Source organism: Pipistrellus hanaki (genome assembly GCF_964339955.1).
Source record: "Pipistrellus hanaki genome assembly, chromosome: 18".
NCBI classification, from domain to species: Eukaryota; Metazoa; Chordata; class Mammalia; order Chiroptera; family Vespertilionidae; genus Pipistrellus; species Pipistrellus hanaki.
The window spans coordinates 17317901-17344820 of NC_140520.1; the positions used below are offsets into that span (position 1 = coordinate 17317901).

A 26920-nucleotide genomic window follows, 5' to 3' on the forward strand; every position below is an offset into this window, starting at 1 on the left:
TTTTTTAAACACTTTTTTAGTTTCCCCTGCAATTTTTTTTTTGCCAAGGTCCATTCTCGTTGAACTTGGTCACTTTGGAAAATGAAAGGCCAAACCTCTGTTTATTCTTCCCTTGATAGTTGAACATTTTTTGACACTCCCTACCCTCTTTTTTTAAAGCTTCTTTTCATCTTTACCTGATTTGGCCAAATTTATTTCTCTATAATCTCTTTCCATATCGAAGGATAACATAATTAGAAAGTAGTCCTGGCTTCTCATGAACTGTCCCCCATTCCCCATTTCCTCTTTAACAGTGAATCGTACCCACCATGTCCTGCCGTCGCTCCAACCCACACACACTGGTGTGCTTAGCTGTCTCTGCCTGACCTTGTATGTTCTCAGGGCAAAGGTCATGTGTTTGGAACTAGAACTCACTCAGCTTTACTCTATCAGTAAAAATTCAACCCATCCATATGTTTATGTTTATTTGTAGTTTGAAGCAAGTATATCAGGTTGTAACCTAACTTGCAGGGTGAATAAAAAGAAAATATGAGGTTTCATTTAACTGTTCAGAGAAGGCACAGATTCTGGTTTTTAGTGGTACCTCTTTTAGCTGCAAACTTTTATTTTTTTTATTTATTATTTATTTCTTGCATCAAGAAGCCAGTTAAATTTCTCCTGGGTTTTCTGACAGGGAAACTATGACTCTATAGTCCTGGGGATGCCAAGAAGCTCTACTGGATTTTTAGGCAGAGAGAAAACATTTATAATATTCAGATTATTTTGTTTCTATTTTAATTAGGAACTTGAACATCAGAGAGGGGCCCTCATGAATGAAATCCAAGCTGCGAAAAACTCTTGGTTTAGCAAAACCCTGAACTCTATCAAAACGGCCACAGGCACCCAGCCGCTGCCGCCGCCACAGAGCACCCAGCCGCCCAAAGAGAGCACATAGTTCCCGCCTCAGCCCAGCACAAGAGCACAACGATCAAAGCAACGGAGACCCCGAGGACTCTCCCGGGGGCCCCTTTGAAGAAAGGAAGTAAAGGAGGCCAGGAAGCAAGCCCGCTCGTTCAGTGGCTCTCACTCTTTCTTGTTTGCCACTTTCAAAGGGATATTATTGAAACTGACCTGGTTTATGTTGAATACCTGTTTTCAAGCTTCTTCTTGGAAGGCCATGTTCAGATCCATCTTAGTATTACCCACTATTTTACATGCCTGCTATTTAGTTGGAAATCAGTAATTCAGAACTACATGCTTTTTTTTTTATTGAGAACTAACTGTTCATATTGTTTATCTTATATGAAAATGGAGATGTCTTTTATTCCAAGGTTGAAGTGATAAGACGGTATTTGCCACACAAAAAGAAACTAAAATCCAAAACTCTTAGCTTTCCAGGATTTATTCAGGTAAAGCACACTGTGGGGCTGGTCAGGACCACTGTCAGCTTCCTCCTGAAAGTGATGTCCTGGAGAGCAGTGCCCTGTCGGAGGGAAGGACAGGCCTGGGATTGAACAGTCCCTAAAGCAAGTTAGTTTATTTCATTTTATGTTGGGTACATCTAGAAAGGAAGTGCCAAGAACCATAGAATAATGTTAGGCTGTTGAGAAGTCACACTAGAGAAAAGGAACTGAGATTTCGATAAACACAGGAAGAAATAAATCACTTTGACCCTGGTGTTCTAACAGGTCCTTTTAAGAACTCCACACAGGAATTGCAAGGTCCTAAATATGAACACAGTTGTGCGTGCTGGCAAACGTCAAGTCGAAGTGGACATTGCGAATTGTAGCCTTAGGAAACCTTCACCAGAAAAGCCTAGAAAGATCTAGGTTTAGCCACTGTGTTCAGAAACAGGGACAGAGAATGTCATTTAATATTGACATATGCTTGCTAAGGAAACACTAACATACTGTAACTTTGTCAAAGTTATGAAATGGGGAAATGGAGGTCAGCTTCATATCATCTTAGTTTAATCTTAGGCAGTTTTTTTTTATTTCTATAGCTCCCCAAAAATGTGCCCTTGGTACTCCTAGATGAGGCTGCAAATACATTTGTAACATTTTTGATTGAATATGAAACCTTTATAGAAATACTTATCTCATGGAAGGGTAAAGAAAACTATTGTTTAAAAGTTGATGGAAATATTTTTTCTATTATATTTAACATGTATATATCAATAGTCTTCACAGGAAATCCTTTGGTAAAGGCCAAGCAAATTTTACCATTTCCTAAGCTTTTTTGGCAGCTTTTGGTCTTTTCCACCAACCCAACTACTGTCAGTAACATTTACTGACACTCATTCTTGGCTTCCTTTTTGAACATATTCTTTGCAAATGATCTTAACCTCTGTATCGCCAGAGTGATTCTCATCTGTGCCATATGGTGCAATTAAAAATAACACACTCCTGGAGATAAAGATCAAGTAACAGTCATCTAGACCAGGAGCACACACTACAATTTGCTTCCCTCTAAAATGGTCATTAAACTCTAAAAAGTGAAGTCCCTTCATCAGTGTTTATAGGCTTGCTATACTCATGAAATAATACTTTCTTACAGCATTTCTTTTTTGGGTCCCTGACATCTTTCATCATTATATTCATTTCCTTTTACCAAAAATGAAAATAAGCCAGCATTCCAGTGTCTATGTTGACTTTAACATTCCCTACATGGTGGTTTAGAAAACCTAATATTTTTATTTTTATTTTTGTAAAATACAATATAATGGCTAGAGAATTGCTTATCAATTCTTGTTTCTATAAATCATTTAGTATAATTTGTTAGCTTTATTGATACTTTATGCTTTGATACCAAGAAGCCTTGTACAAGTTGCCTTATCAAATGGCCAACTAAATTAATGATGTTCTTTTCTGTTTTGTGAATCTTGTAGATCTACTATATAGAGCTTTTTTAACTTCCAAAAATTGGCACATTCCACAGAATGACTAAATTGCATGATTTTCCTTAAATAGTAGTTGAGGGAGAAATAGAATGGTTCTAGGTCCAGTTTTTTTCTGTAAACCTGGTCAGATTTCATTTTTTTTTTTCTTTAAACAAAATCACCAGGTATATACATTCCAAATGTTTAATAAATTAATATTTTGCATTTTCTTTTTAAAGATTATAATGGTAATCTACAGATTTTTTTCTTTTCCAGTTCCATATCATATTTGAGTATGTTTTGGTGCCATAAGTTTAAACTTTTTCACTGCAATGCCTTTGGGTCAGAAGCAATAGTAAAGATAGAAAGAAAATTCAAAATATGGCATATGATATGATTATTCAAACAATATGTTATAACAGCATTATCCCAAACTACATGTCCTTCACCGTCTGTTGTTTAAAACTCATGCATCCTAGGATTCACTGCTAGTTTTAATTTCACTTATTTTGAAGTGTATTTGAGAATTGCTTTTTTCCCTTGATTCCTTTAGAAAGAGATTAGCCTAAATATCCAGGAAATTTTCAGATATTATAGTGTGTTCTTCATCTTTTCCTAGAACACATTATCTAAAGCATACCTCCAGAACCTAACATTTGCAACATTCTGAAAAGAGATTACTTCTCTTTTCATTAAATTCTGCAAAAAAAAAATGAAGGGAATGAACTTCAACTTGATTATTCAATTCAGTAGCTTTTATATCTTGAAAATCTTATTTAACACGTATTTTAAAGCTGAAAGAAACCAGGCTGAATTTTGCAGTGCATAATTTGCTAGCTACCCACATTCTGAACCATGGCACAATTTGGTTATATTTAGTTACATATAATTAAATGAAACACACACACACACACACACACACACACACACACACAGTTACCTAATGTTCTGTATATGAGAGCCTTTCAGAAACACTAATAGGCATACCATACAGGCCTATATTAACATACAGCCAATACTTGTGTTCTCCTCTCCTAGCTATTAAGTTGGCAGTTTCTTCTTCATTGGCTTTCTTAAACTTCCATAGTAAATAGAAAAGCAGTCTTTGTACTGACGTTGGGATATTTAATCATATTTGTCTTAGTTCATTTATTCAAAGTTTTCGTTCTTTCATACTATATATTATTTATTTTTCTCTATCTTCTACTCTATTTTCTTAAACTACTTTCTAGTTAAGAACTACCGTAGTGGCTTCATTTTCCAGCCAAAGTGAGTGAAACAAGAGAATACACAAGAGATGAGGAATCCTTAAAAGGGTTGATTAGGTATTGCAGATGAGAATCACATGTAACTGAGGTAAGGGGCTGTTTTCTTTTTCTTTAGCTGAAATCACTCTACTATTCTGCTAAGGTGGGTGTCTGATTTCAGGACCCCTTGAAGGGACAAAAGAGCTTTTAAAAAAATTAAATACCTTGTTTTATCTCTCTTGAAAAGAACACTTAATAAGATGATTCTATTGTATAACTTTTAAAAACAATACTTACAAAAGCTCTGATTCTCTTGCTTCCATTATAAATAAATGAGAGAATGGACAAACTATTGTTTGAACAGTTAGACTTGTGTGTGTGAAATTTTATAGAGTATCCCTGACTCTTGTATACCCAGGTACCATGCACCTGAATACATACATAGTAATTGAATACAGAAGGGCTGGTAGCGGCTCAATGGCCTGTTAACTACCGGGTGTAAAGCTCTTCCCCTCGAGTTGGAGTTGCCAGGCTCCTGGTCACATTGAACTAGAACTGCTCCAAAACATCCTTCCTCTCATAGTGGCTTCTGTACAATAAAGGCAAAGCCCTTTACCTTAGGAATAACTTGTCTTTCAAAAGCTACCAAAATGAATACTTCAGTGGGGCTGCACTTCAATAGGAGATGGTCTTGAGCTGTAATGAGAAAGTGAATGTTTACAAGTAGGGAGTGACTCCAGTCAGCGGTCAGGAGTCCCCTTCTCAACTTCCATCTAAAAGACTACATATCCAGCTTATCTCCAATGAATTTGTTACCTGCTGTACAAACATCTTCATCAACATGTCCCGTTCTCCCTACCTCCATCCCCGGTTTACCATCAGTGTATTCTGAAACACTTAAGAAAAAAAGAATCACTGAGTAGAAAATGAACATTTTAAGTTCCTTTTATTTTCATTGGCAGTAAGTTAACATGTAAAATCTTTTCCATTGTAACATAAGTATATATTATATATGGAATAAAATATAGGAAACTGAATTATAAGGCTACAAATGCATCAAGACTCTGGTATCATGAAAGCACAAGAATAAAGCTGGAGATGGTCTCAGAATCCAAGATGTCCCAATAGCCTTTTACATCCGTTTCTCTATTTTTGGTATTTTGCATAATATATGGATCCTTATTCAAATGAAAGAAGAGTTTCTCAGTCAGCCCCACTTCCTTTCTTTCCAACTCCTACTTTTCCCTTGTTGAGGAGGTAGTAGAAATTATATAACATCTATTTTCAGGAATAGCATAGTTTTTGTCCGTGGTTTCTCTAATGAAAACAGGTTCTGGGATAAAGGAGTCCATTGGCCCTGACAGTGCTAATTGACCACAAAAGAAATATTAGTGAGCAGCCTCTCCTATAAACACTGATCAATTAGATGTTTCCATAATTCCATGTATTATGCATAGTACACTCCATAAATGTAAATGTAATGCTTGTTAAGAAAAGTGCAATTTATTGTACATTGTCCCCAAAATGTTTACTTTTATAATCGTTATGAACTTGAATTGGACTAGTAGCTTGTTTTCATGTGTGAATGGAGCCTTGTGAAATAAACAAATGCAACCCAGAAGGTAACACAGGTGACTGTTTTTGTGAGCCAGTGATGTTTTCAATGCTTTGTGTTGCCCCTTTGGCCCCATTAAGCAGTAATAAACATTTGTTCCCAAGTCCATAACTGTCTTTTCTGTTTTCTTCTTGTTGGTTTTATTCTTAAATATCGGAACCCAGTGTTTATGTAGCACTTCTTATTTGACAAAGGATTCCAGTCAGAAAGAAAAAATACACAGGAGCTTATTCCAGGCTCTACCTGCAGGATGTCCTGTACAGCAGAACTGCCAAGGGCCCTATTTTCTTCTCTCTAGAGATTCCTTGATTGCAAGTAACAGAAACTCTTAAGCTAGCTTAATAATAAGACAATTAAAAGGAAATAGGGGCTTATTTTATTGTATTACACATACCAAAGGCCAAACGGGGCCTGAAGAGGCATTGGGACAAGAGACTGTTTACAGTATCACAGATGTTCCTCACCCCCTCCCTTTTCCCCCTCCACCCTGCCCCTGCCCCACCCCAGCCCTTCACCGCACTATTTGTTGCCCATTTCCATGGGTTATGCATTTAAGACTATCCTGATTTTTTTTTTTATAACACCTTAGGCTAGTTTTGTTTTTAGACTTCATTTCACTTTTGTGAAATTCATGCATTTGCTTTTGAATTGTACTCCCGTTTGTTTGCTAGGATAAGGATCAACCTGCGTCTTACTAAAAGCTTGTTTTTCTTTCTTTGACTTGCTGGTTCTAATCACTACCTGGGGAGATACGTATGGCTGAGTGACTGAGCTCTATCGGACTTCCCAGTGGTTAGTGGCTATGCTCTCAATGTGCTGCAGATGTTTGAGGCTGTCTGAGACTGGTTTCTTAGGGGCTTTTACTGAGGCTGGAGCCAGCAGAGCGGAATAGTCCCACAATCCACACCCGGGTGAGAACTGGCGATTTGCAGAATGGTCAGTGGCGGGGGCGAGGAGGCGCGGGCACCTGGAAGTGCTTCCACCAACCACAGGGAAAGCGGAGAGCGCATTTGAGGTCATACAGTGTGGCGCTTTGTATTAAATAGTAGTCTGAATCCTGGCGGCGCCGTCACGTGCCCAACAAAACCCCACTTGGTCCCTGGTGACGCAACCACGTCGCTGACGCCAGAACCCACTGAAAATAACTGTTCTCTTCAGGGTCCTCCACAGTTAACTCCTCGTTCTCTCCCGTTTTAACAACATAAATAGGCTGCCCCTTTTCCCTTTCGTGTGTCCACTTCTCGCAGAGGTTCCCAGGTTAGCCTCACACAAGATGGCTGCCTAGTTTCTCCGTTGTCCTAGAGGAGACGGAAGCAGCCGCCTCTCTAGTCAACTTCCGACTTGGATCTCTCACACTGATATGTTCCTTCCGGGTTGGGGTAAGGTTCCGAGTTGCGACTGCGCAGCCGGGGAAAAACAAGGCTTACGTACTAACGTACAGTCGTCCTCACGGAGAGGAAGTGGCGTTACACTTCTCGCGAGAGTTGAGCGTCGCTAGGAGGCTCGGCCGGCAAGGGGGGCGGAGCCAGGCTCGGCGGGGCGGGGCTGAGGGAGGAGGGCGGCGCCGGGGGCTGTGACGCCAGACTCGCGAAGGTTCCAGAGGCGCCGCGTGCGGTAGGCGGGCCGTGGTGTGGTGCAGGGTCAGTCCGGGTCGCCGCAGGGCTGCGGGCGTTGCGAGTCGCGTGGGTGCGGCGTTTCCTGTTCTTTACCCCGCGGGGCTGCAAGCTCGTGCCTTGCCTATCCAGCCCGACCATGGCTTCAGCTGTGGAGGAGGTAAGGGTTGCTCCCGCCTCATCTTCCTCAGTCGCCCGGTTGCGCGGTCGCTCGCCCCCACCACTCTGTTTCCCGTGCTGACTGACTGCCCTGCGGCCGCCCCCCTGGCAGCTTCCTGCGCCGCCGGGTCCCCGCGCTCCTCAGGCCTCCTCCCTGCAGCGGCCCCTGGCGCCGCGCTGCCCCTGTGGGGAAGTGGCCGATGGCCGGGCCGGGCCGGGTCTGTCCCCGCGCGCGGGGCGGGCGAGCGGCGTGTGTCGGGCTTCTCGGCCTCCGGTAGGGCGGGCGGTGGAATGGGAGGCTGGTCCCCTTCCTGTCTGCCCCGGGCCCGTTCGGCGCCGGCGGTTGTAGCCCGGGGACGGTTGTAGCCCGGGGACGTGACTCTTCCTTCCATGAGGGCCGATCGCGGACACCGAGTGTCACTCCGGCGTGGGAGGCGGTGGGCGGGGAAGTCTGGTCCCAGCCCGCCGGTCCTCAGGCGTGTGTTCTCCGCACACGCCAGGAGCCCCGTTCTGGGGGCGCACGCTGTGGTGCTCTCTCTTGAGCCATAGCAGTTAGTACTCCTGTCAGAGGGTTTTGGGGACCGAGGAATAGTTCTGTTTACACGGTGCTTGGCGGATGGCCACCGGCTGTGTGGGAAGGGAGGTGTCACTCCTAGCGGGGAACAGCCCCGTTCTCTCCTCCGTTCTGTAAACTCTGCACCGAAGCGGCCTCACTCCTTTGGAGACTGAGTTTGGCAATGACCAGCTGGGACCGACAATATTTGGGTTGCTCTTTTCCTGGCCTGATGAGAATGTCAGAATCGCAGTGAAGTGCTGGGTGTCTGGTTTCCTGGAAATCTTTTCCTCAATAGGAACAGGTCTGGGGAATCTCAGATGACTTTTTTTTTTTTAAGTCTCATACTCTGGTTTAAATGAAGAAAAAGTGTGTGTGTGTTTAAGTAGTATTCTGGATAACTTGCCACAAGTTTACGTTATGGGTGAAAGATAGGACTTGGGGTACTCTGTGCCCTGAGGAAATAATCTATGAAGTGCCTTTACAGTCATAACATAAGGATAGCTCAGTATTCATCCTCTTCGAAGTAAGGGCCTTGCTTTTTTGGGGGGCGAGGGAGGGGGGGCAGAGGAGAGAAAAAGGGAGAGACGGGGGAGGGGGGGAAGAAACAGCCAATTTGTTGTTACCCTGACTTATGCATTCATTGGTTGACACCTGTATGTGCCCTGACCCGGGATCTAAATGGAAACCTTGGCTATCAGGATGATGCTCTAATCAACTAAGCTACCTGGCCAGGGCTCTTAAAAAATAATAATAAAATAATTGATTGATTTTTAGGGAGGGAGAGAGAAACATCAGTTTGTTCCACTTATTTATGCACTCATTGGTTGATTCTTATGTGTGCCCTGACCCCGGATGGAACTTGAAACCTTGGCACATCTGCCCGATGCTCCAACTGAGCTACCCCGCCAGGACCAAGGGGCTTTCTCAGTTGAGATACTTAAACATTCAGGGATGTTTGGGGGAGGGTGTTTTGTCTGAGAGAAAATGCACTGTTTTTAACCAACTTAAAGCATACAAATCAGTTTATTTTAGTATATTCAGTGTTGTGAAACTATCACTGCCAGTTCCAGAGCATTTTCATCACACCCCAAAGAAACCTAGGGGTCCATTAAAAAGTCACTCCCCATTCTTCCTCCGCCAGCAACCACCAGTCCAGTTAGTTCTGTCTTTATGGATTTGCCTGTTCTGGGCATTGCATATAAATAGAAGCTTATAGCATGTGGCCTTTTGCCTTTTGGTTCTTTTTCACTTAGCAAAATGTTTGCAAGTTCATCCATGGTGGAGCTTGTATTCCCTTTTATGACATTTTGTTTATCAGTTAATCAATTGATGGACATTTGATTTATTCTTACTTTTTGATTGTTAGGAACAACGCTGCTATGAATACTTGTGAACTACTTTTCATGTGGGTTTTGGGAGAGAAAATTAATATAAGACACTCTTATTTTGGGGGAAACAGGGTAACTCTGAGAAATTGCAAAACTCCTTCCCAAAGTGGCTGTACCATTTTACATTCCCACAAGCAATGTCTCAAGATTCCCTTATTTCACGGGTGTTTTTGTTGTTGACATTAGCCATCTTGGTGGGTATGAAGTGGTATTTCATTGTGGTTCTGATGTGCATTTCCTTAATGACTAATGAATGAAGCTGAGCATCTTCTCATGTGCTTAGTGGTTATGCCATTTGTATATTTTTTGAGAAATGTCTTTTCAGTCCTTTCCCCAGTTTAAGGCATTTTGATTTTAATGCCTTATAGCGTAGGATTTGGAACTAGATTAGAAGGTAAATTTAAATGTGTTTATGGCTGGGTATAAAAGGGATATGTGATTTTTGCATAAGGAAAACAAGTGAATGCCAAGGTAGATTAGATGAGAAGCTATTCCATCTAGGGCACCTTATAGTATGTGGGCAGGAAAGGCTTTTACTGGTTTCGGGACTGCAGGGAACAGAGCAATTGAGGAATACTGTAAACACTTGCTTGAAGTTGTTTCAGACTTACAGTGGATATACCTTGTTTGTAGTAGTTTGTAGTGCTTGAGCCAAAACTGGCTATAAAAGGCCTGGAAATCCATTAATTCTCTGAGATCTTTTCAGGGTCTGCTCAAAAAAGGATTCCTATCAAGAAATAAAACCTCTTGTTTGGTACATTTTTAAAACTAAATTCTTACTCTAGGGACATAAACTAATTTTAATTTCAACATTTTTATAATATTGGTATTAGATTCATATGAAAAATTAAAACCATTATAATAAAAAAAATGATTGCTTTGCTTTGAACTAAAACATCTTGGTCTTATGCTCCCAAGATAAGCTTGCAATTTTTTGTCTTAGTAATAGGAGTTTTGTGGTCGTGAGCCTGGAGATGGCACAGTTGGACTTTTTATACCATTATCAGTTACAGGTGGTGAAGCAAGGGCATCTGAGTTAAATGAGATAGTAAAAGAATTGGATAAAAGAAAGCATTTTTCTGTCACTGCATTTTTATAAGACTTGAGAAACATTAGGACTCCTAAACTCTACTTCAGATATTATATTGAGTTATTTAAAGATGTTTATATTGAGCTTTTTGTATGTTCTCAGAATATAAATGTAGGTATCCTCTTATCATATTGCTAGTATCAGCCAGAATGTAAAATTATTTTAAGAAAAGAATTTTCAGCCGAAATCGGTTTGGCTCAGTGGATGGAGCGTCGGTCTGCAGACTGAAGGGTTCCAGGTTTGATTCCTGTCAGGAGCATGTATCTTGGTCATGGGCACATCCCCAGTGGGGGGTGTGCGAGAGGAAGCTGGTCAATGTTTCTCTCTCATCGATGTTTCTAACTCTCTATCCCTCTCCTTTCCTCTCTGTAAAAAAATCAATAAAAAATTATATATATATATATATATATATATATATATATATATATGAAAAGAAAAAGAAATTCCTTATTTGTAATTTGTCAGAGGATAACTGGGAAAATATTTCTTTAAGCCTATTAATTTTCTAACAGTGTCTTAACTCTCAAATTTAAACTGTTGGCTCTACCTCTAGAAAGTAGACTTAAGTAGGTGAGGTACTGGCGTGAGGAAAGAACAGCAGGTGGCTTTTATAATGATCAGGAGTGTGTTGGATTGTTTGCTCAGGCTTTTTTCTCTCTATTGTACAACCAAGTCCCAGACTTTCAATCATAAGTATAAGCCTGGAGCTTCAGAACAAGACTTCTTAAAAGCAGAGATACATTTTCTTTTCAAACTTTTTAAGGTGTAATATTTAGGTACTTGGTGAAGGAATATCAGTGATAGAGTTATATATCTGATAGAGTTAGATGACCTCAGTGAAGTTACTGGAATATTTCACCACACATCATGTATTCCCTCATCCTTTTACTCTATTTTTAAAATTCCAAACTAAAATTCCTGATGACTAGGACTGCATGTTATAAGGGAATCTATGAACGCCTTTTCTTTAAAAACAAAACAAAACAAAACAAAAAACTGATTTCTTCATCGCAATTTAAATCACAGAACTATCTTGTAAATATAATGTTCTACAGCAACCCTAGCCTGTTTGGTCAGGGAATGGAGCATAGGCGTTCGGTTCCAGTCAAGGGCACATGCCTGGGTTGTGGGTTCTATCTCCAGTGTGGGGTGTGCAGGAGGCAGCTGATTAGTGAATCTTTCTCATCATTGATGTTTCTGTCTCTCTCTTCCTCTCTGAAATCAGTAAAAATATATTTTAAGAAAATGTTCAACAAAGGCAGATAACAGTCTACTACACTGGAAAATTTAGGCTTGATTTTCTATTGTTTTTACAAGACTGTTAAGTTTTCATTTTTTATTTAAAATAGGCTGGAGGAAAGAATTCAAGTTACTACCCAACCTGAGAAAATTTAAATGAACCTTCTTAATTCTTAGTTCTTATTTCAGTAAACTGAAATGACCAATAGGCATAATATCAAGCTTTTATCTTATCATAGCTAACTTATCTTTTACTTTAACACAGCTACAGAAAGATCTTGAAGAGGTGAAGGTGCTGCTAGAAAAGGCCACTAGAAAGAGAGTACGTGATGCTCTCACAGCTGAGAAATCCAAGATTGAGACCGAAGTCAAGAACAAGACGCAGCAGAAGTCACCGAGGAAAGCAGAACTTCTTGACAATGAAAAACCAGCTGCAGTGGTTGCTCCCATTACAACGGGGTATACAGTGAAAGTCAGCAATTATGGTATGACGCGCTCTCTACCTCCTGCTCTTCTCGCCTGTGAGCAGCTCATCCTCAGTAGTGACCAACTAGCATAACAAACTTAATTTTAAAAATAGTTTTGAGTGTTTTAGTGGTTTGAATACATCACTTATTTAATAAGATGCTTTTTAAAAGATGAGAAAGGATAGGATAAGGATACATTCTAGAAGCTATTACCAGAGCAAGCTGATTTAGTACAATGATGAATGCCAACAAGAAAGAACCTACTGGGTACATATGGAACAAAGCTTTTTGTTTTGATTTTCATCGTTTTGCATTTCTTTTTGACAAACAACCACCAATATTAATTGGATTAAGAAATCTAGTTAATTTAAGAAACATTTTGAGCACCTATGTGCCATTGCTGTGCTTGGACTTGTGGACACGTTTTTGGTGGGTTGTTGGTGGGAGTAGGCGTGCAATGTCCTGAGAAAAAGAATTTTCTGATACTCGCACTGGAGGGTAAGAGACTGTAGAAAGCTTTATTTCTGTGGAATTATACTCCTGAGTTTCCAAGGTCCCATTTCTCTTTGTCCTGCCATAGCAGTTTAACTGTGGCTTCAGCAGAATTTGGATCAAAGCTGTTGCCTAGAGTTTTCGTTTCATGTTGGAGCAGTGTCCAGTCCCATTGAGCTCGGTTGGCTTGTGTTTCCAGTTGCAGTCCATCAGTCTATTGTGTGTGGGGTCTGCAGGGCCATGTGGCTATGGAGGGAACATGGGCATGCGAGAGAGCCCAATGAGCCAAGAGCACCAAGAGAGCAAGCTCCTTTGCTTGGGGGCAAGCTCCTTTGGGGGATTATGCTTTCCCAAATTTTCATGAGCTTGCATGGGTCCTGCCCCCGGTAGCCAATCCATGGTTCCCAGGTTAGATCAGCAGGCAAGAACCTTCCCAAATTCACCCCCAACTTTTCTGCACCTTTTCCCTTTGATAGACCCCTTCTTCCAGTGTTTTGCATGGAATGGGCCAGTAGTTCGCTGGGGAATGTGAAAGTGCAGCTTCCTCCAAATGACCATGCTAATAATGTCTGGCCTTCCCTTTATTCCTTTCTTATCTGTACTAATAAAAGGGTAATATGCTAGCTAGACCGGGAGACCTTCCGGACATCCTACCGGACAAAGCCATTGTGGCGGGCCGAGGTAGAGGCAGTTAGAGGCAATCAGGCCAGGAGGGGAGGGCAGTTGGGCCCCACAGTGGGTATCGAGACTACAACTCAGGCATGTGCCCTGACCAAGAATCAAACCATGACTTCTTGGTTCATAGGCAGACAACCACTGAACCACATTGGCCGGGCTCAAACCGTGTATTTTGAGTATTGTCGTGAAAAACAATGTGTCGTGTTTAAGGGATGTACTATAGGAATTGTGCTATGTATTTAGTTGATTGATATAGGAAAATGGTCTAAAAGTGGTAGGATTATGGCACATTAAGGAAGAACCTAGATTTGTGTTTAGGGAGAAACTTAATGTGAAGGATGGATTGAATGAATAAGAGATTATGTGATGTTCTATAGGATTCTGTAGGGCTTTTTTTCTTTTTTAAAATTGGCACTATATTTCATTCTATAAGACAAACTGAGGAAGTGTGAGGGATATATATATATATATATATATATATATATATATATAATATTGTATACAATAAACTTAATATGCTTTTATGTGATGTTTGTATATTTTTTGTGTTGACAAATCATCTAGATTATAAAGCCAGAAGTTTGACAGTGTATACTGAAATGGCATTTAGTAAATGTTAGGTTAGTCAAATTAGCAGATTTGGGTGAATCAGATTCTATTTTACTTTGTCAGAGAAGGGAATTGAGGAAGCTATGATTGGTTGTGTGTGTTGAACTGCTTAGATAAGTGGAAATGATTATGGAATTAGTACTGATGTTTGGTAATCCAGCTTAGTGGAGAATACTAATATTTAGGGATAGGACAAAATTATTTCCATAAATAGGGGAAATTAACTACTATTAAATAATATACTTAAGTCCCTGGCCTGTTTTGCTCAGTGGATAGAGCTGTCAGCCTGCGAACTGAAGGGTCCCAGGTTCAATTCTGGTCAAGGGCACGTACCTTGGTTGCAAGCTCCTCCTTAGCCTGGCCCTGGTCAGGGCTCGTGCAAGAGGCAGCCAATCGATGTGTTTCTCTCACATCAATATTTCTTTTTGTATTTTCCTCTCTCTTTCACTCTAAAAATCAATGGAAATGTATCCTCTGATGAGGATACTTTATTTTGAGTAATAAAAAAACACAGGTTTTGTGTTCAGTAAATATGGATTTGAATTCAAGTTCTACCACTGGCTAAATGCCTAATTTTGGGTAGATACTTAACTGCTTTGAAGCTCTTCTCCATCTAGTAAAATATTTATAATTTTTTCTTGTTTCTAATACTAGATTTCCATTTTACTTCCTTTTATTATAAGCCATATGCACTTACTGTTTTAAAGATAGTGTCAGACTTCATTCAAGTCTTTTTTTGTTATTTTTGTTACTAGGATGGGATCAGTCAGATAAGTTTGTGAAAATCTATATTACCTTAACTGGAGTCCAGCAAGTCCCCATGGAGAATGTGCAGGTGCACTTCACAGAGAGGTGAGTTCCCATTATGGGGAAGACAGTGAGCTTTAAGTCAGCAATTACTTAGTTATGGCCTCTTTTTTTTTTTTTTTTTTTAAACAGTATCTAAAATTTTGCTTAACAGCACCTTTCATAGAACCAGAAAGATAGTGTGTGTGTTGTTATGTTGTAGGTCATTTGATCTTTTGGTAAAGAATCTAAATGGGAAGAATTACTCCATGATTGTGAACAACCTTTTGAAACCCATCTCTGTGGAAGGTAGTTCAAAAAAAGTAAGTCTGCTTTTTTTGTCATATTGTGAAATCTCATTAAATTGTTCTCGGCTAATTCAGAATTGAGAAGTAGAATTAATCCTGTATATCAGAAATCAGCAAACTACAGCATGTTGCTTATTTTGTAAGTCCAGTTTTATTTGAATGCAGCCACACTTATTTGTGTATTGTATGTGGGACTGCTTTTATGCTATGACAGCAGAATTAAGTAGCTTCAGCAGATCATGTGGCTCACAAAGCCTACAACATTTACTCTCTGGCCCTTTACAGAAGAAGTTTGCCAAGCCCTGCTCCAGGAAAAAAAAAAAAGATTATTATAGGAATATTGCATTAAAATCTGGAGAGGACTATGCTTTTAAAATTGTTAAGAGTGGGACTTGAGTTTTAATGGTAGTCTTGCCACTTATTGGTTGTAACCTTTTGTGGCACGTCATTTAATAACTTTCTGTCCCAGTTTCCGCAATTGTACTACAGGAATAATTTATTTCACAAAGCTGAAATTATATATGAAATGAAGTATATATAAAGTGTTTAAATTAACAGCTATTATTAGAAGCTTTATGGGTTTTGATACATAAAAGGACTTAAATACTTAGCCTAATTGGAGTTAAAAACTATAAAAATAAACTGTCTTGTCTAGCCAGTCTTACTCAGTGGTTGAGCGTAAACTTATGTATCAGGAGATCACAATTCGATTCCTGGTCAGGGCACATGCTGTGGTTGTGGGCTTGATCCCTAATGTGGCACAGGAGGCAGTTAATCAATGATTCCTTTCTTATCATTGATGTTTTCATCTCTCTCTTTCTCTCCCTCTCAAATATGCATTTTAAAAAATAAACTGTCTTTTCAAAAACTATTCACTAATTCAGATAATTCCTTCTTTCTACCTAATTTAAATAAATGAGGTTTAATGCATCTGGTATATAGATGTGTCATTCTGCCATCTATACATAGTTTTATGTAGCAGCTTAAAGGTAATACTGGAATATAATTTATTGATTAGCTTGTGTCTCACTGCGCACTTTTCATCAGCTAATTCCATAGTTGAAGGACACTCAAAGGACTCCTGTCCTAGGAATTACATGGATCACTGTTGAAAGAGTTGTATACTCTAACTCGTCCTGTTTTCTTACTACCTTCCAGACTCAGTGATACTGCCTTATATGATTGGATTTTCTGCCTGTCTCTGACCCCTCTTACTACTATGTTACAATCCAGCCACTCCTTTTTTCTTTTTATTCAAACACACCAAAATCATCCCATCTTGGAGCCCTTATCCTTGCTGTGCCAATTGCCTCGAAGACTCTTTCTCCTGGAACTTGGAGAGCACTTCCTGATGAAGGTCCTTCTCCAGTTGCCATTAACACCCTCTTTGTCTTGAGAGCACATAGTATTTGACAGTACTCTAATTTTCCATGTGGTCTTTCCTCTTCCATGATAGTATGGAAGGTATTACTAGTTCCTAAAACAGGTCCTACACATTGAAGTAGTGATTAGTGAATAAATAATTGTCTTCTAAACATTCATGCTTATCTCTGTGTATTCTAGGTCAAGACAGATACAGTTATAATCTTATGTAGAAAGAAAGCGGAAAACACACGGTGGGACTACCTGACGCAGGTTGAAAAAGAGTGCAAAGAGAAAGAGTGAGTTCATTTTCATTTTCTTAAGAATTTTAATGTGTTCTTTGCTGGGATTATAGATTTTTAATAGTTTGTCTTTATAAATAATAGAGTTGTATAGTCTGTGATTTGACGACTTATTTCTCAGTGTCCACTAACTAACCCAATTATCTTAACATATGCTCCAACCATCAGAACCTACTGGAAATGTCCAGCATGTTGCATTTGGTTGGCTCTTTTGTGCTGGTTCTTAACCCTGGACCAATAGTGCGTCTCTAGATACGGTGCCCATTCCCAGAGATTTCATTTTAGTTCTAGAGAGACCCAGATAGCCTGTGGTGTTTGAGTTCCATTGAAGTTTCTGATAATGTAGTTATGGAGTTTCATTGTCACTGATTTAGGGTGGAAAAGATAGAATATTTTTATCCTACTTTAATGCTATTCTAAAAAATGTTTATTCAAGGACACTTCCATTTTAGGTCACACATTACTCTGTATTGATAATGTACTACATGGAGTCAGTTAGCCATCCACCTTTGTCTCACTCTGATAGTCAGCCTGCATTTGCTATGTGGTTGATTAGAGTTCGGCACTCTCTAATGGAACTGATTTTTAAATCTAAAGTGAATTACCTGAGTACAGAACCCTGTCTTACTATTTATCTCCAGTGTCCAGTATATAACCTGGCACTTAATAAATGAGGTGAGTAAAGAATTAAATATGAACTGACCTAGGTCAGTGGTCGGCAAACTCATTAGTCAACAGAGCTGAAGATCAACAGTACGGCAACGATTAAAATTTCTTTTGAGAGCCAAATTTTTTAAACGTAAACTTCTTCTAACGCTACTTCTTCAAAATAGACTCGCCTAGGCTGTGGTATTTTGTGGAAGAGCCACACTCAAGGGGCCAAAGAGCCGCATGTGGCTCACGAGCCCCAGTTTGCCGACCATAGGCCTAGGTTGAACATTGATTCCACAAAGGGTATTGCCTACATTAAGGACTGTTGTTTTTACTGCTGGGCACAGGCCCATCCATATATCTCAGGCTTAAGAGGAGGGCTTTTCTAATTAAAAATATAAAATTCAGTGTGTGTCCATATGTAATGTATGTTTGTGTTTTTCTCTCAAAATATTTTTTTCAAATAATATGAGGAAGCCGAAACCGGTTTGGCTCAATGGATAGAGCGTCGGCTTGGGGACTGAAAGGTCCCGGGTTCGATTCCGGTCAGGGGCATGTACCTTGGTTGCGGGCATGTCCCCAGTGGGGGGTGTGCAAGAGGCAGTTGATCGATGACTCTCTCTCATCAATGTTTCTAACTCTCTATCTCTCTCCCTTCCTCTCTGTACAAAATCAATAAAATATATTTAAAAAAGAAAATAAAAAAAAATAATAATAATATGAGGAAACAATGCTTTAAAAAAAAATTCAGACAGTTCAAAAAAGTAAATGCTTATTTACTTTTTCTGCTAAAAATTAACTAAAATCCCACTGTCCCAAGAAAACCCCTAGCCATTTTGATGACCTTTCTTTGCTACAACTAGACACAATGTGTGGGTGTATATTGTTTTAATTAAGATGAATTTGTTATATGCTGTATTAAAGATACTCAATATCTTCCCCTTACCTCCACTCCTACACTTGATATGTTAACCTGATTTGTGTTTTCCTATACTTAGTAATCAATCATGCTTATAAAATTTGTCTTAAATGAGATCATTTGTGAATACACACACATAATTTTTAGATGTATATATACACATATTTCTTAATTATTACATTTTCTTTTTAACAGAAAGCCCTCCTATGACACTGAAACAGATCCTAGTGAGGGACTGATGAATGTTCTAAAGAAAATTTATGAAGATGGAGATGATGACATGAAGCGAACCATTAATAAAGCCTGGGTACAATCAAGAGAGAAGCAAGCCAAAGGAGAGACAGAATTTTGAGACTTTAAAGTTCTTTCGGGAATTGTGATGTGGAAAGTGATGTTTCCAATAAGGACATGTTGGTGAGCTGCAGATAATTTTAAGATAATTTTACAGAGCCTTCTAAGTAAAGGCAATGAATTCTCCTACGGGAGGATTTATTTAAATAAAATATGCTTATTAAACAGATCCTCTAAAGATGGTTTCCTTAGTAAACTGGTCATTTTAATATTTGCATTCTCATGTAAAATGTAAAAAAGCAAATCTTGCCTAATGAAAATGCCATATTGTGTGTATTTTTGTTCAGCTAAGAGGTAGGGGGAAAATGTTACTGCTTGTTAAGTTCTTGACATCAGTTCTCACCAATGTAAGAATAAGTAAATAAAACTTGAATTTTTTCAGAAAATACAAATTCGTATCTGTGCTTTAAGGTTGCTATAGAGATATTTCTTTTCTGTTAGCAGCTTAATACATATACCATGCATTGCAATGTCCTAATGATCCAATAACAAATGTTTTTCTCTGGGTTTAGATATAGTTTATGAATAAATTGAAACTAAATCTGATTTTGACAAGAATAGACAAATATCTTTGTATAGTACCAATTAGTAAGTTTTACCACGGATCAGATAGCTTATAAAAAGCAATAACCATAAGCTAAAAACAGATGTAAAAATCCATCTTTTCTATTTTCAGTGAAGTTAGGGTTTTTTTTATTCAGTGGAATATCTTTATCTGTTTACCCAGGAAAAGTTAGGCTTTGGGAGAGAAATTGTTTATTTTAGAGAGAATTGCTGCTCCTAAAAAGAGGAAGAGCAAAAAACCTGTGATCTCCATAACTATGTTATATTGGAGGTATTTGCCAATGCAACTGAGGAGTAAGAGAAAACAAACACATGGAGGAGAAATCCAAGAGGAGATTAGCCAAGACTACTATAATAAGAAAATTTGATACCAATGGTAAAATAAAGTTTGTTAAGTAGCATTTAAAATGAATAAACAGCCTATATATAGGCTAGTTGTTACTACTGAACACTTTGTAAAACTATAATTAAAGCTGTGATGTTGATACATGAATAAACAGACCAATGGAACAGAATAGAAAAAGACCCAAGGCAGAAGTTATATTGAGCTTCACTTTATTGCGCTTCACAGGTGTTGCATTATTTACAAATTGAAGGCAAGACCCTCCACCAGCAAAAAGATTACAACTCGCTTTATTGCGATATTCAATTTATTTCAGTGGTCTGGAACTGCACCTGCAATATCTCCAAGGTATGCCTCTAATAGCATTTCAACAAGGGGCAGAGATGGGCTTTTATTGAGATAACCGTATGTGTACATTGCAAACAGATGAAAGCTAATATATATGTGAAGCCCTGTGAGTACTAGAAGACGTGGATAGAACTCCATTATTACCCAAGAGTGAGGGAAACCTACATTATGTGACTTAAAATCTAGAAGTAATAAGGTTAAATATTGGTTAATTTTAACTACATAATAAATGTTTACATAGCCAAGAAAAAAATCCCATAATAAAAAATACATGATGTGTCAAGAAGATTCCAAAATTAAGATATTGTTCACAAAAAAAGAAATGTAACTAAACTTTAATATAAAAAGATGCCCACCTTGTTCAGAAGAGAAATTTAAAAACACATTTATTACCTTTTATTGGGAAAACCCAAAGTTGAGCATACTGATTGTTGAGGGTATGGGGAAATTCATATTTGCTACCTTTGGAAGTTGCTAGAGCATCAATTCATTTATTCTGAAAATTGATAGAAAATCATGCATTTATCTGGTCTTCAGTGTAAGAAGAGTATTTTAGAATAATAAACTGTTGATAAGGAAAAGTTCCTACAGACAAATTGCAACTAATGCAGAAAAACGTTGGCATTTAAAATATCACCATTGCCATCCTTAGCGAAGGACACATGACGATACAAACAGCCCAATGTTAGACACTACAGTACAAATATCCTGGCTCCTCCAATAAACGAAAGACATGGAGAAAAAGGAGACAAAGCAACCAAATTTGGATTGCACTTGGATCCTGAGTCAAACAAAAAAAGTTGGGGCATGTCTTACCAGTAAATGCCAGAGATCAGCAAATGTGATGATCTAGTTAGAATTTGATTAACACTAGTTTCTAGCAGGAATTTGCTAGAGCATTCCAGTTTATAAACTGTAAGATATATGAATCCAAGGTATACTGACAATTCCCCTCTCATAGCTCCATCTCCACCAAGTTCCTGACTGCTATCCACCTGCACAGTAGACTTCTTCAGGATGATACAGGCCTTTCACAGTGCATGGCTGAAACCTGAACTTAGAGATCTTGTTTCCCCTAAACCCATTCTTTTCCCCCAGTTCTTCTATCTGGGAGTTGCCTTCTACCATCTAGTCACCCTTACCAGGAACCCAGAGAGCCCTTTTACTTCTTAATTATAAGCACAATTTTCTTTCCTAAATAATACTTAGATCTGTCCCATCATCTCCTTTGTTAATATCACTACTTCAGTTCAGGCACTTGTCTACCTGAACAATTTAAGACATCGTCCTGACCCGTTATCTTGTATGATGCCTTTTCCTCTCATGGCTATCTCTACCACACAGCAGTAGAGCAAGCTGATATCATTCCTTTGCTTAAAACTCGAATAACTGGTATTTAAATTCAGTCTTGTCCTTTTGCCATGTATGACATTTTCCATGGTATGGCCCTTGTTTTGCACTACATGTTTGATACACTGAAGTGACTAGTTTCACTGTTTGATGTCTCTGTGCCTTTGCTTCCACTGTTCTATCTGCAAAGAGTCGCATCACTGGTCTCCTGTTGTAAGTGCAGGTGTCGGCTCCAGGAATACTGTCCCAACATTAAGTCAGTGCTGAACGCCGTTATCACTGGGCTGATCACACTGTTACTGCTATTTTTACTCATTTTTGCTACAGAGACTATATACTTTCAACAAAACGTTTCCTCTTTGCATAGATTTTTCAGGGGCTTTGTTCTAAGGCCCCTTGAAGGTGGAACAAGAAAACACTTAGTGGTTCTGCTGTTCATTCAGCCATCATACAAAAATTGAGCATTAGCTAATCCAGACATCAGCTCTACCTTCCCACATACTGTTTTTCTAACAACGAATTAACAGAACAGTGAATTGTGCAGGTTAGAAAAGCCAGACCAGCAATACAGGTCGCCTGCCCCAGGTTAGCTAGTTCCATGTTGATGATTTGGATGAACTAGAAGATAAGTCCTGCTTTCTGAGATAATGCCCTTAAATACAAGAACCCTTTTCTGTTGTTGCTAGAAGATTAAATTTGAAGGAAAAGGCAAGCATACAGAGCATATTTTCACAGAAAATATTTTTATTACTCTGCATCATCTTGGAAACACATATGCTTCATTAGTCCAACAGGAAAGATAATTCACTGACAGAATGAAACATCTAGGTTTCTTCATTGAAAATTTAAAAGTAATTTAAATAGACATCAGGTAGACTAGACTCCTATACTGGACGCCTGTTAAAACTAGGTTTTTGTCTGTTAGAAGAGGGCTGTCTTATCAGAACTGGTTCCCTGCAAGCACAGGAGGTTCTGGAGCTAAGGCAGTTTACCACATTGCTCGCTGGACCCCAGACATCTGCCCATGGTCAGCTAAGTGACGGAAGACGATCCGACTAAGCCTCCAACGCCGCTTCACACCACGCGGACGGGACGTCATAACACACCGGTTTCTGATTCTAACAGGACAGCTATCCCGGGGAAGGGCAGCAATTTCTTCATCAGCCACTTCCTAAGGGAAGTCACAACATGTTACACAGACGTGAAGTCAATGCTCAGAGGAAGAAAACAAGAGGCTAGATTCACTAATGTGGCCAGTTGGGCCCAAGAACCCTGAACATAGGAGGGAGCCTTAACCTCAGTAGAAACAAACAGACCAGAAAAATCACCAGCTCATGGTTACTCTGATCATTAGTGTTTGGTCTTCATTTCATTATTTCTGCTTTTATCATTTTCTTCTGCTAATTTTGGGCTTAGTTTGATCTTTTTCTAGTTCCTTGGGGTATAAAGTTAGGATATTTCCTGATTTTTGAGTCATGAAAGTATGAAGCTTCTGGACTGAAGTTGAAATAGGAACAAATGTGGTTGAGATGAGGCTGGAGAAGGATTAAAGGTAGGATCCTCATCTGTGGTAAAGATTCTGACTGATAGAAAAGCAAAAGTGAGTGATCAGATGAGTTTTACATATTTAAAAGATCATTTGTAAGGCAGAGAGTGAGTCTGGTTAGGGCAAAAGTAGTTGAGAGGAGAAAAACAGAGATTACTACAGTAGCAAGTATGTCTGACCCTGTGTTAGACTGGTGTGGAAGCAAAATAATTATTCCAATGTATTAAAAGAACATAAATGAGAAAATGCCACTAAATTAAATGAAAGCCACTAAATTAACGTAAATTATTAAGCATTTATGTTCCTGATCTCCAAAAGCATTTGTTGCTAGAATTACATAAAACAACACAATTAGGTATTGATTGACTAAGGGAAATAAGTAATGACAGACAGTAAGTACTATAGGAAGAACTGGAAAAGAGAGAAATGACCAGATTGGAAGAATGAAGTTTCATAGGGCAGAAACTGAGGATCAGCTGCAGATTATTTATTTACCGTATGTATGTACATAATATGTACACACACGCTCCCCTACCACTCCTTGTTCCCAAACACCTTTAAGGCAGTTTACAATGAGGAAATTGGGGCAAAGGGAAAATGAGACAAAGCTATGTGCTCTGAAAGGCTGTAATTTGGTTAGAACTGGGACATAAATACTGACTTGGAAGCTACTAGGCACAGGGCCACGATCAGGTCTCATAATTCAGAGAATCTCGGCACAACTATTGCTGCTTATACCAGACACATTTCTCCAGGGAGTCTTCATAAATAACGCCCTCCACAACATCCTGAGGCGAGAGGGCCACTTCTTGCTACTCCCTAAATATAGGCAAGTATCTAAATGCCATTACAGTAAAAGCCGTAATGAGTGGTCCAGCATACTCAGTTTTCTGTTCATCTGGCTTAATCTAGACAAGATTTAAAAGAATCCGTAGTAATTAATGGCCTATATATTCTGCCAACTTCTACAAATTAATTTTATTTTTACTCTAAGTGTTTGATAAGTTGAGTGACCTTGAGTTTGAGTTATACCCCCTGATGCTACTCTTGAATGCAGGTATTCTATCCGTCACCAGGTTGATGCAGGACCTTCTGCTTCAGGATGCCAAACAGTATTGTCATCCTCTTATTCAAGTTAGGGAGTCTGATAAGAAAGTAAACCTAAGTGGAAGGCCACCTCAGCACAGAGATGGGTAAAGGAGTTCAGACAGGTCGGCTAGGCATGGCCCTGGGTGAAGAACACAGCCCATGCATCAGCAGAGCTCAGGACACGGAATGAGGTGGGAGCACGGGAGGGGGAGTCCCGAGGTCAAACAACATCCAGTTTCTGGTGTGGTTAGCATGCCCCAGTACTTTCTAAGCATCACCTAATACAAAGGTTAAAGGCTTGGCACAAATAATTCTCTTCAATCTGAAACTCACCAAAATCAGTTTCGAGGGTATTCATTTGTGTTGACTGAGAACATTTGATCATATTCTCCAGAAATTATTTTGACAGTAAGTCACAACAAACAGTTTCAAAAGTGGTCTGATTTGAGTTAATGATATTGAGTGGTCAGGGACTCATCTTAATTAGCTAACCTGAAGGTATTTTGGCAAAATGGCATTCTTCCTAATCGAATTAATCCGTAGCCTCTCATCTGCATATTCATAGGCCATTTTCCTTCTCTTCACATCACGCAACATTCTCCAGTCTACGTAGTAGCCTCGAACTTGGCCTGAAGCTGATGAAGGAACCATCTAAAAAAAATAAAGAATAAATGAGGGATAGTTAGATCCAGGCTCTGCCATATCCCCATCCTGCAGTCCTTTTAGTCACTACTTATGATCAACTATTTTTTTTTTGTAATTTTAAATAGACTTCTTAATTCAGAATAAATACCTTTTATGGATGTACATTAAACCAAAATGGTGGCAATTAATACAATGCCAATAATTTGTGTTGGAAGGTGAAACATTTTCCCCTTAAATTCTTTACAATCAACTTTCTCTCTACCATTTCCTAACAGACTTTTACAGGGTGTCACAAAAAATAACAACAACAAACAAAAACACTTTAACAGTTCAATTTTGATTGAAATGTATTTTAATAAACACTGCCTTTGTAATTATACAAAGTGTGTATATATATATATATTTTGGGACACCCTATATTTTTTTAAAGAACTTTATATACCTTTTTTTCTGATTACAAAAATAATACACTTTTAAAACTACACACTTTAAAAATGAATTGGTCTACACTATTTCTTCTGTGAATGTTTTATGTTCTTTGCCCATATTTTTATTATATTGTTTTTTCTTGTACCAGTGCTTTACATATTAAGATTGCCTTCTTTCAGTTTTGTACACATCCTACCCTGCCCCTCTGTCTCTTCACCTCCTAAAACTCCTTTTCATCTCCTAGAACTCTTCCACTTACAGCCATCAAAATTTAACTCCTGTTTCTTAACAACCCCTTCAGGTTTTTGCTCTAGCTGAAGTTTGACTCCTTCTGATAGCTTCCCCTGTAGCTCTTTTTTTCTCCCACGACTGGGGGAGAAAAATTAACTTAATATTAAAAAAAAATATTTTAATGTGCTACTAGAAAATTTTAAATTACGTATGTGGTTGGCATTATATTTCTATTAAGCAAAGATACTATGGATGAACTGTCCATGTTCCTAAGACCAATGGTACCTCGTGAGACCCGTCATCTCTTGCCTACACAAGCGTACATACAGCTCCAACAATTTCCCCCTCCATCTTTTTCTCCTCACTCTACAGGATTTCTTCCGGTACCACAAAGATGCTTTTACTTCTGTCATGTTAAAAACACTCACACACAAAGCACCCACTCCCGACTCATCACTCTAGCTCCGGACCCATTTTCCTGCCCCATTTTGCAGCAAAACGTCTTCAGAGACTTGTCTCTACTTCGTGCCCGCTTTCTTCCCCATTCTCTCTTGAGGGCTTTCACCCCAACAGCCTCCACCATGCTAACCACGGTAGCCAGTTCTCAGCCCTTCTTCGTTTTTTAAAATGTATTTTTTATTTCAGAAAGGGAGAGAGAAATATTAATGATGACAGAGAATCATAGATCCTGCACACACCACCCTGGGGACCAAACACGCAACCCGGGCATGTGCCGTGGCCCGTGCCCTGACCGGGGATTGAACTGTGACCTCCGGGTTCACAGGTCCGCGCTCCGCCACGGAGCGCCGCCGCCGGGTCTCAGCCCTGTGATTGGCCGTTAGCTCTGCGCAGAGCTGACTGCTCCCCGCTCCTGGGAAAGGTCGCCTCCCGCCTCCAGGACACCCTCTCGGGGCTCTCCTCCTCCCCCGCTGAGCTCTTTCCAAGTCTCCTCTGCTCCGCTCTCATCTCTCATCCGCGGGGTCCCTGGGCCTCACCCTCAGACCCCTGCCCTGGTCCCCCTGCTCTCACTCATAAATCAGGCCAAGCTGCGGCGTTCAGTGCTAGTCAGCTTCGGTGACGGACACCGAGTTTACATCGGCGGCTCGGGCCGGAGGAGGGGAGCCCCTGGGACGGGTGGCAGAGCAGTGGGGTGCCCGCGGGTTTGGGGGTTCCGGAGGAAGGGGGAAGGGTGGGATTAGGACCCGGGCCTAACCTGCCGGACGGTCCGCAGCAGTGAGCCCAGCATGGAGGTCGCCATGTTGTTCGCTGTAAAGTCAAACCGCTGCAACTTTATTGACACCCGCGGGGCGGGGCTTGTGACGTAGGGGGCGTGGTCTGGGCGCCGGGGGTGTGGCGTGGCGGCGGGCGGTCTGTGCCCTATGGGGATGGAGGGGTTAGTTACTGAATGTGCGTTTGGGTGGTAATGAACTGGACTTGGGCAAATTGCAAACCCGAGAACGCAGCTTTGATGTCGATTGGGCAGCCTGATGCTCCCTTTCCTCCGGCTTCACCTATTCTCTTAAGCGGCCTTCGTTCCTACCGAAGTCCTTTCCTTCAGTCCCTGCCCCCCACCTACCATTCCTTATCACCAAAGTCTCTTCCCATAAGTCCTCCATCTGACCTGCTCCTGCTCTTATATCCTCCATTCAGTTTAGGGGCCTACTCGCCAGAAACCTACAATTATTG

At 39.9% G+C, this 26920-nt stretch overlaps 3 protein-coding genes across 7 annotated transcripts in view; 2 read left to right on the plus strand and 1 right to left on the minus strand.

Annotated features, from left to right (window-relative positions):
* The window catches only part of RABGAP1L (RAB GTPase activating protein 1 like), a 367897-nt gene extending 362067 nt beyond the window's left edge, over nt 1-5830 (plus strand). For all 5 annotated transcript variants that reach the window (XM_084865197.1, XM_084865196.1, XM_084865200.1 and 2 more), the window contains one exon: nt 782-5830. In XM_084865197.1, the coding sequence (XP_084721323.1) occupies nt 782-934 (153 nt within the window). In that variant the 3' untranslated portion in view covers nt 935-5830. The remainder of the gene's footprint in view (nt 1-781) is intronic.
* A 1436-nt stretch (nt 5831-7266) lies between these two features.
* On the plus strand, nt 7267-19081 carry CACYBP (calcyclin binding protein). The gene is made up of 6 exons (XM_084866037.1): nt 7267-7492; nt 12030-12249; nt 14766-14862; nt 15020-15119; nt 16668-16765; nt 18534-19081. The coding sequence occupies exons 1-6, from the start codon at nt 7472-7474 to the stop codon at nt 18688-18690; spliced, it is 693 nt and encodes a 230-aa protein (XP_084722163.1). The 5' UTR covers nt 7267-7471; the 3' UTR covers nt 18691-19081.
* A 1168-nt stretch (nt 19082-20249) lies between these two features.
* On the minus strand, nt 20250-26538 carry MRPS14 (mitochondrial ribosomal protein S14). The gene is made up of 3 exons (XM_084866039.1): nt 26448-26538; nt 24422-24580; nt 20250-22465 (listed from the first exon to the last, which is right to left on the minus strand). The coding sequence occupies exons 1-3, from the start codon at nt 26490-26492 to the stop codon at nt 22283-22285; spliced, it is 387 nt and encodes a 128-aa protein (XP_084722165.1). The 5' UTR covers nt 26493-26538; the 3' UTR covers nt 20250-22282.
* Between the last annotated feature and the right edge of the window lie 382 nt (nt 26539-26920).

Coding starts and splice junctions, on each gene's coding strand:
- MRPS14 (XM_084866039.1), bottom strand. CDS start 26,492: ATGGCGACCTCCATGCTGGGCTCACTGCTGCGGACCGTCCGGCAG. Junction 24,581..26,447: donor TGCTGCGGACCGTCCGGCAG/GTTAGGCCCGGG, acceptor TATTTTTTTTAG/ATGGTTCCTTCATCAGCTTC. Junction 22,466..24,421: donor TTTTGCCAAAATACCTTCAG/GTTAGCTAATTA, acceptor GACTTCCCTTAG/GAAGTGGCTGATGAAGAAAT.
- CACYBP (XM_084866037.1), top strand. CDS start 7,472: ATGGCTTCAGCTGTGGAGGAG. Junction 12,250..14,765: donor AGTGAAAGTCAGCAATTATG/GTATGACGCGCT, acceptor TTTTGTTACTAG/GATGGGATCAGTCAGATAAG. Junction 15,120..16,667: donor TGGAAGGTAGTTCAAAAAAA/GTAAGTCTGCTT, acceptor TGTGTATTCTAG/GTCAAGACAGATACAGTTAT.